Source organism: Daktulosphaira vitifoliae, unplaced genomic scaffold, assembly GCF_025091365.1.
Source record: "Daktulosphaira vitifoliae isolate Bord-2020 unplaced genomic scaffold, ASM2509136v1 Scaffold_1, whole genome shotgun sequence".
NCBI classification, from domain to species: Eukaryota; Metazoa; Arthropoda; class Insecta; order Hemiptera; family Phylloxeridae; genus Daktulosphaira; species Daktulosphaira vitifoliae.
In genome coordinates, this window is record NW_026099572.1 from 75,865,272 (window position 1) to 75,874,621 (window position 9,350).

The 9,350-nt window shown below is 23.9% G+C and overlaps 2 protein-coding genes across 3 annotated transcripts; one reads left to right on the forward strand and one right to left on the reverse strand.

The window, feature by feature from the left end:
• Positions 1–872: 872 nt before the first annotated feature.
• LOC126896660 (kinesin-like protein KIF23) lies at positions 873–7,075 on the reverse strand. 2 transcript variants are annotated; one of them, XM_050669612.1, is made up of 15 exons: positions 6,925–7,075; positions 6,141–6,712; positions 5,912–6,064; positions 5,658–5,850; positions 5,454–5,592; positions 5,182–5,390; positions 4,123–4,227; positions 3,703–3,803; positions 3,502–3,641; positions 3,341–3,444; positions 3,171–3,275; positions 2,180–2,326; positions 1,820–1,993; positions 1,484–1,735; positions 873–1,420 (listed from the first exon to the last, which is right to left on the reverse strand). In XM_050669612.1, exons 2-15 carry the CDS (start codon positions 6,692–6,694, stop codon positions 1,217–1,219), a joined length of 2,580 nt encoding a protein of 859 aa, XP_050525569.1. In that variant the 5' UTR covers positions 6,695–6,712; positions 6,925–7,075; the 3' UTR covers positions 873–1,216. The 2 variants fall into 2 exon arrangements, with proteins under 2 accessions (XP_050525569.1, XP_050525570.1); XM_050669613.1 differs by having other exon boundaries at positions 6,929–7,072.
• Positions 7,076–7,232: 157 nt separating this feature from the next.
• LOC126896664 (protein max) lies at positions 7,233–8,984 on the forward strand. Its single transcript, XM_050669617.1, has 2 exons — positions 7,233–7,399; positions 7,684–8,984. The coding sequence occupies exon 2, from the start codon at positions 7,727–7,729 to the stop codon at positions 8,150–8,152; it is 426 nt and encodes a 141-aa protein (XP_050525574.1). The 5' UTR covers positions 7,233–7,399; positions 7,684–7,726; the 3' UTR covers positions 8,153–8,984.
• The last annotated feature ends 366 nt before the right edge of the window (positions 8,985–9,350 follow it).

Genomic DNA, 9,350 nt, shown 5'->3' on the forward strand with positions numbered 1-9,350 from the left:
CAGAATTTTAATGCATTAATCTTAGAGGCCTTTTAAATATTTATTTTATAACTAAATTTTAAGCAAAAAATATTTAAAAGTTAATGAAAAACGCGGAATTTTTAGTTAACTGTGATTCAAGAAAAATTAGTCATAAGTTTTCATTATGATAACAAAAGAAAATACCTATTATAATTATTTTTACATTGAAGTTATGAACATAAATTAATATTAAGTCAAAGTGTACAAATCTAAGTTATTGTAGCAACAATTATAATTCAATATAATTTCATTAAATCAATGGATAAAATAATTAATTCAACCAAGACTATACAGAATGAAACAGATTTAACTGACAATTCTTATAATTTCTGATCAAATTTTAATTTCCCTGTAATTTTTTTTTTAACACCTTGCATTTTTAAATCTACGTTAAAAGCATATTTTTGATTATTTATATTTAACAATATATAAAATTGCCATTTTTTAGTTTTTCTTAGAGAAAAATTTGATGGGTCCACACTTTTGGATAGATAAGAACTTAGTGACTGAGTATTCAGCGTGAGTGGGTACAGCTTGTACTGGTATAAATTTATAATGCATTTTCCACCTATGCCTCATACCTACACTATACATTAAAATGCTTGTAACTCAATATTTAATTATCTCAAACTTTTTATTAGGACCAATAGAAATTTTTCGCAAGAAAAACATTTTTTTTTTTAAATTTTATTGGCCATTAATAATAAATATAAAAAAACATGCATATATTGTAGTCTAAGAATGTAAAACATTTATAACTATATACAAAGTTTAAAAGTTGTCAGTTTAATATGTTCCACTCTGTATAAGGTAAATCAACCTAAATAAAATGAATAAATAAACCATATTAGTTAATTGTAATAAAAATATGTAATTTGTTAGCAATTAAAAGAAATAATGATAAGAATTTATTTAATTATTAATGTATTGAAAAATCTATATAATTATAAAAAAAACATGGTAAGGTATAAATGTACAGTAAAATGTATATCACAAAACAATAAAATTGATAAACTGAATTAATTGTAAGATTTGGTATTATTATTTCTTAATTGCTAGTTTTATAAAATCTTGATATTAGTAAAACTTACAGTTACACAAATATAATTTTAGGGTTAAAAATTAATGTTGGTCTATGAATGATTAAAAAATCAACAAGTCAAATAACATAAATCTTAATCATTAATTTTATAATTTATTTCCTTGACACTGGTGTATAACCATGTATACCATAACATCTTGACTGAAGATCATCAGAAGCATGAGCTTTAATTTCTTCATTATATGCTTGTATGCGATTTTTGACAGGTGATCCACCTAACGGAGAATCTTGTTTTAATGTTTCAACATCGTTAAAAACTACTTGAGCTCCTCCTCCTGTAGTTTGTATTATATCACCCTTTAAAAATATATCATTTAGTTCATTTGATATTATCTGATTGTAAAAAATTATTTAACTAACCTTGTATAATTTCGCTTCTGGAATTCCATTTTCATCTTGTTCTTGAGTTAATAAGCAATATTTGGATGCATCAGTTTTAGATACTGTTTTAGCATCTGTCAACTTTGTAACTGATTTCCTTTTTTTCATTGTGGGCTGCATAACAGTTTGTAATGGAATAGGTACAGGAGGTTTATGTTCAATCCAACGTTCTTGAGGATCACAAGACTTTGATCTTCTAGATCGAAGATATCGCAAAGTTGCTTGAGATGGCTATAATTGAATGAAAAATTGTCAATAAATGTCACAAAAAATGTCATAAAAAATGAATTCAGAAGCACAAATTTTTAATATTACTTTACTGGGTGTATTTTCAGTGGGTTTGTTGACAGCTGTATCTGGTTTACTTAAACTTTCATCAGATAATGTGCGTTTGATTGTATGTCTACTGGAGAGTCTTGGAATACTCTCTACACTGTCAGCAATATTTTTAATATGTCTCAATTTTCTTTTTTTTTCTTGTAATTTAGCCTGAAGAAAATACAGTATTAGTTTTTAATTACTATTATAACTCTTAAAATGATAAACTAATTTTTTTTTTATAAATAATTGTAAATAATAATTCAAAATTTTTCATGTTTCTTAATAAAAAAAATTTACCTAAGAGTGTACCAAATTAATAATTTTTTTAGTTAAAAATTTTAAATGTACACTAACTTCAAACTCATTTTCTTGAACTCTCCATTTATCTTTAAAGTCTTTTGATAGTTGTTCTTGTTTTTTGATAATTTTGGTATTGTATTTTTGTTTAAGCAAATCTTTGTCAACTGATACTTGGTTAAGCATATTATCTTTAGCATTTAACTAAAATTAAAATTATTCATTCACATAAACTTTTACGATAAATTAATTTCATTATTTATTTGTAAATTAAAATATCTAACAGTGATTAAAATTACTATCATAAGAAACGATTTGATGCAAATATGTAGATAGTGTTTAATTTTAATAAATTGGTGGATTATTCCAAAAGCAAAATTAACTCCTATATTTTATTCAACTTAGACTGCCATTTGCACATAGAAGATAAGTTGTCGGGAAAATGTTTTATTTTTTTTACATATAGTATGTAACATAAGCTTTAATTTAACATATCTTTAAAGGATGCAGTATTTCCTGAACATTTTTAAAAGTTATGTAGAAAAAATTTACTTTTGTAAAAAAGTTGCTATTTTGTATCCCCCCTGTAAGCAGATAAAGGGATAGATTTTCAAAAAAATTATATCAAATGAAAGGAAAATACCTAAGACTTCTATATAAATAAAAATTATTTTGATACATTCATTTTTCAAAAATTTAAATCAATTTTAGTGAAAAAAATGTCAAAATTTACTAATTTTAATAATTTATAATTTACTAATTTATTCTCATTCTCTTTCCTTGCCTTAATCCCAACTATTTGGGTCAATTAACTAAAATATTATTTTAAGAATTTTATTTTTATGTTATAAGTTTTTTCAGCACACTTAAGCTATGCTCATACAGGTTAACTGAAATTAAAGTAAAATATGTTTGAAAAATAAAATCAAAATTTGTAATCTAGGTCATTAGGTTCATATTTTAATAAATCACATTCATTTTATATTTATCAAATTAAAAGTTATATTTTTATTTTCTAATGGTGACGACTATATTTTGTAACACTTACATCAGCTTTCAATCTTTTGTTTTCGCTTTCCATTAATTCAAATTTTCTTTTAAATGAAGCCATCTCATTTTCTAGTAAAAATGCCTTATTTTGATATTGTTTTATCTAAATTTTAGAAATTAATAGTAAAATATACTAAATTTAATGCATAGAATTTAAAAGCAGCATACTTTATTTTTATCTTGATCACGAAGTATTTGAAGAGAACTTATTTCTTGAGCAGCATTTTTATAATTACTTTCTAAAAGCACTATATTAGACCTTATATCATTGCCTAAAATAATATTAATTTATAAGTTAAAATAAATAATTCAAAATACTAAAATTATACTTTGATTAATTAAAATTTCTCTTAATTCATCTTTTTTCTTGATTCTTTGCTCTAGAGCAATTAACATTTGCTCTCGCTTATCTTTAACTAATAAATCTTCAAATTTTAATTCAGGTAATGGAGGCCCAAGATCTAAAAAACTGAAAAAAAAAAAGTAATAAATTCAATGAAAATGTAAAATAGTGTTTAAAATAGTTGTACTTGGGAAAATATTTATCTCTTATTTCATTGCAATTTTTATTATCATTTGGATCTTTGAAATCCTCTTCTAAAACACATGGAATACGATTTATTGTTTGCACCTAAAAGATATCAAAATTATTTATTTACTAATACTGCAATGACTTAAATTTTAATTAAAAATAAGTACTTTTGTAGGATCTCAATGTTTTATAATTCTTCAAAAATTTAATACATTTAAATAATTTAAATTATAGAATGTAAAACAAATTTCCAAATGAAGTGTTATAAAACAAGAAAATCCCACAGTAGGATAGGCAGGTGATATTTTATTACATTTTCTAAATTCTTCAAAACTATTATTTTAAATTAGAACTTTAAGGTACTTGATAACAACAGAAGTTCTTTTTTTAAAACATAAAATATTTAATATATGCTTACATCAATCATTTTTCTTCTACCTGGTGTCAAACCCAAATCCATTCTTAAAGGTGTCATTCTTTTAACTTGAACACTACCAGACATTTCTCCAAATTGTAAAACAGGCTGTTAATAAAATTATAGTTATATAAAATGTGTGAAATTAAAAAATAATAATAATAATAATGAATATATGCAAAAGAATAGAAACTTCTTTCAGAGTCATTCAACTGATAAAATATTAGGTTTACATTGGAATAAAATAAAAACATACATCTAAAAATTTTATTTTCAATTGAAATTAATTTAATTTATTATTAATTATTCTAACTCTATTGTCATGAAAGATATAATGGCCATATGATAACTGAAATAACTAATATAAGTTTTTGATCAGACATTATGAAGATATTGTGTGAAAATTGCTTCTAATGTATTTTTTTAAACTTTTTTATGCACAATCAAAATTATTTGAAATGAAATTATTTAATGCATTTAAATAATATTATTTTAATTTTCGAAAAAAAACAGTACTAAATTATAGTGAAATAAAATTTATTACTTACTATTAATAATTATTACTAAAAGTATATACACATATTTATTTTTCTTTAAATCTTAGATATAAAAACAAAGATTAAAAAATTAGTTTATGCTCAATAAATTACTTAATAATATCCAATTTTTTTATAATGAAAGAGCTAGGTGTAATTATTTTAGGAAAATTATTTAGGAACAGGGAAAATTTTTTTATCAAAAATGCTCATTGTCACTAGGGTTTTTTGATTTAAAACCTTAAATTTTTACCAGGTCTGCCCAGCGACATTCCAAAGCCTAAAATCTGTTGATTTTTGACAATATTATTAATTTTTTTTAAGTCCATGTGACGTGCATAGTTTTATTTAATTAAACTTATATGTTCATCAAATAATAAAACTTTAACTGTATACCTAATAGAACAATAAAATCTGTCCATGATGGCAAAATGTTACAGCTGAACATGATGCGCAATAATATATATATTTTTTGGACTCATTGTAAAGATGTTTCACTTCAAAAATAAAATAAAATAAAATTTACCAAAAGTTCAGCATATTCAGTCATTGGATTAACACAAATTAACATTCTTATAGAACCAGACCCTTCAAAAAAACTTTTAAATAAGTGTGTAAGTCGAGATGTTCTATATGGAATTTTTTCTGCTATACTACGTAAGTTACTTGAGGATTGATTTTCATATAATATTTTAAGACATTGTTTAAGATTTGACAATGATTTGTTTATTTCACCTGAATAAAATATTATTAAAACAACATAATTGAATAATTAGAAAATAAATTTAAATTGCAAACCTGCTTCTTGTAATCTTTGTCCTGTAGTTTTAGCTTTTCCAGCTCTCTCACTCCCAGCTAAATCAACTAATGATAATTGACTTACTACAGTGAATTTTTTATCTTGAATTACATTTACTCCATCTGCATCAAGAGGTGCCTAAAATAATATATCTGATGTTATTAAACAATAATTCATTTTCTAAAATTATTTCGATATCTTACTTGAACTAAACGTAGTGTAAATACAGTATGACTTCTACTAGAATCTATATTCAAAAAAGTAGGTGCTGTTCGTTTACGTAATTGACCTTTTCTTAACCAATCAAAGGCTTCATCAGCACTATTTACTTCTTGTTCATTGACACCGTGAACATACATATTTCCATTTGAATCTTCTCGAATAATTTTACTATTTCTAAAAATATGAAATCAATATGTTCAGGTAAATTTCTACAACTAAAATAGATTAATTTTACCGTCTAATTTCCCCATCAGATACATTTTCTAAGAGATCATATACATAATTATGATATATTTCTACATAACTTATAAATACAGAATATGCAACATCTTGTTCAATATCAACAATTTTGTAGTCAAAAGATACTCTATCAGATTCTCCATCTTTTCTACATCAAAAAATTAAAATAATTACAATACATTTAATTTAATCTATTTAGTAAAACAGTTATTTCAATAACATACTTTTTTGGAGTTTTGGGAAACTTAACATTATTTTTAAAATCTTCAGCTTTGAATAGCATAGCATCTTCTATACTTAAAACATCATAACTATTCAACTTATCAGGTTTAAAAGTGAATCTCCTTGCTTGATAATCTTGAATAGAATTAAAAATAACATCAAAACAACGACCCACAATACCACCATCTTCTTGATTTCCAGTCATTGTGTATGATTTACCGCTGCCAGATATACCATAGGCAAATAGTAAACTGCTTTTTCCCATTAATAGTTGCTCAATAAGGGGTAGTGCTAACTCTTGGAAAACTACATCTTGGGTTTCATATTCAGTAAATATTTTTTTATAACTAAATTGGCCCTCTCTAGATATTCCTCTGTCATCAGGTAAACAATGAATTTGTAGATCAGTGTCGGACACAACTTTAATACATGGACTTTCAATTGTTGTTGGAGCAGGACGCACACGACAAAATACTTGTATTGGATCTCTAATGTCATCTTCAGATCTGGGTTTTTTTGGTTTCTTAGCTGATTGTCCATTAATTCCCCTTTTCATTATGATTTTTCATGCAAACTGATACATTAAATTCAAATTATAATGAAATTTAATAATTCAATTAAATTATATTTTAATTTAATGACTATAATAAGAACTACGTTATTAAATAATAGTTTGTAAATAAAATAATAAGAAATAGTAATTAATTGAAATATTTAAAAAATATTGGAAAACTATACTTAGAGTTATGTTCTGTAGTAAGAAAATATCAGTAATATTACACTTACTTACACAAGGTATTATAAAATATCTAGTCTTCAACACTGATTTAAGTTAATAACATTTTAAACATCTACATATATGTCACAACAATAAAATTACTATTGGTAATTCAAACTAAACAAAACGACCGTTATATTAAAAATGGGTATTGTCACATTCAGTGTTAATCTTGTATTTTCGAGAGGTACTCAGTGTTAACCACGACCGAAAAAAAATTCAGCGTAGCCAACAATATAAACAAAATCACGTTGTATACGAAAAACATATGATATTTAATAATGATAATATCCTTTTTGTTGTTCATAAATTTATAGCATTTTTGATGATTACAAATAAATTATTATAGTATTTTTATGATAATTGAGTTTATATTATCGTTGAACTTAAAAACAACTACTAATTAAAATATTTCTATTTGTGGTTAATTTTAAAAGTGTCATATTCCCTATTCTGACAAAGTGGATTATTATTATATAATAAGTGAGTAAATTTATTTTATATTTTATCTATGAAAATGAAACTATTGAATTTTTATTTTGACTCAATTAAATATTATTTACCAAAAATTAATTATTCTAATGAAATCTTAAAATGTTTCAAAATGAAATATGTTAATTTGATGAATTTATTAATATTCATTAATTTGCTTATGTCTACTATCTATGAGTCTATTAACTCTATAAAAATTGAATAAATTAAATAATTCTCAATTTCAAAGTAGTATATACTTGTTAGTAACACGTAACTTTTTTTTGTTTTGTTAGATATTTTTCAATTAAATCTACTAATTAAGACAATTTTAACAATATGAGTGATGATGATAGAGATATTGAGCTGGAAACTGCTGAAAAAAGAGCACACCATAATGCATTGGAAAGGAAACGCCGTGATCATATCAAAGACAGTTTCACCAGTCTCAGAGATTCAGTCCCTTCTTTACAAGGTGAAAAAGTAGCTAGTAGGGCTCAAATATTGAAAAAAGCTGCAGATTACATACAGTTTATGAGGCGTAAAAATGTATCTCATCAACAAGATATTGATGATCTTAAAAGACAAAACAATATTTTAGAGTCACAAATAAGAACATTGGAAAGAGCTAAAGCTACAGGAAATTATGCCATGGAATCAAGTGAGATAGCACTTGATGTTTCTGGATCAGAAAATTCAGATGTTTCAGATGGTGAATTACAAAAATCTAAAAGAAGGCTAAAGAAACAAAAGTTTGGTTATTAAATTATCAGTTATTTTAACATTTTATTTTTCAACAAACTGTATAATAAATTTAATTTGTTCAACTTGTAATGATAATAATTTTGAAAGTCTTTTAAGTGCATCTTGTACAAATAAATAACACTTAGAGACGTTGGTGTTAAAAAATAAAGAATAATTATAAAATTCTTGTAGCTTATAGTTTATCCTATAGTAATTATTTAACTATTTGTTGATTAAAATCTGTTTTTGTATACAATTCTTATATATTTGACATTTAGCTTTATAGAAAAATATTTATACTTCATAATTTTTGTATTAATACACATTATTTTACCACTACATATTCTTGCAAAAGTTATAGTTATTGAATACATCGAGGTGGTATAAATTAGATTAAGACTAATTACTAAAAAATTAAATGATACAATTTTTAACTATTCAAGTATTTTTTTAACTTTATAGTTATTAATATATTTTGAAAAATAGTATTATAGTTGTTGTTATTCTTCTTATCTAAACTCTTTATATGCGTATTATACCTAAGTTACTTTATATAATATTAATTGTTTGCAGTTCATTTTCTTAAAACTATAGCTTGTTCACTGTTATGATTTAAAACTATCAACCATTTGTATATATCTCTTTAAGTAATTAATTATTAAGCTTAAAATTTAAAATAGTTTTTTTATTTTTAGGATTGATTGAGTGTTGTTAAAATATAAGATATCTTAATGTATCATAGATGAGTTAAGTTCTTAATTAAAATAAAGTAACTTATGAAATGTCTATAAATAATTTTGGCTATTATTACTATTAAAATGGTAATGTTATTTACATAAATGTATTTTGAATATTATTTTTGGAGGTGCTAAATTTAAATTTTCCTGTCCTATAAATATTTTTGTATAGCAATACATAATTTTCTACAATTTAGCTGTAATACGAAACTGAGAAGGTATAATTTGACTAGGATGTGTTTTTTCTTTTTGTGTCTGTTATTACTTTTTTTCGGTTTTCACCGAACCGATTTCTTTTAACGATACGTCAAAAGATCACAAATCGTATCTAATCGAAGACATTACCTTCAAAAATTGAAAAAATTTCCTTCGTTCTCCGTAAATGGGGAAATCTTCAAAAAAATTACAAAATTAGAAATCGCTAATTTTCGACATTTTTTCAATTTTTTTTACTTAAAATTGCCATAACTTTTTTAAAAATG

What these genes read in the sequence shown, in the direction of transcription:
- LOC126896664 (XM_050669617.1), top strand. Translation starts at nt 7,727, where the DNA reads ATGAGTGATGATGATAGAGATATTGAGCTGGAAACTGCTGAAAAAAGA.
- LOC126896660 (XM_050669612.1), bottom strand. Translation starts at nt 6,694, where the DNA reads ATGAAAAGGGGAATTAATGGACAATCAGCTAAGAAACCAAAAAAACCC. An exon ending in ACAAAAGATTGAAAGCTGAT is followed by an intron (nt 2,327 to 3,170) that starts GTAAGTGTTACA and finishes TTTTAATTTTAG; the next exon opens with TTAAATGCTAAAGATAATAT. An exon ending in TTCAAGAAAATGAGTTTGAA is followed by an intron (nt 1,994 to 2,179) that starts GTTAGTGTACAT and finishes TATTTTCTTCAG; the next exon opens with GCTAAATTACAAGAAAAAAA.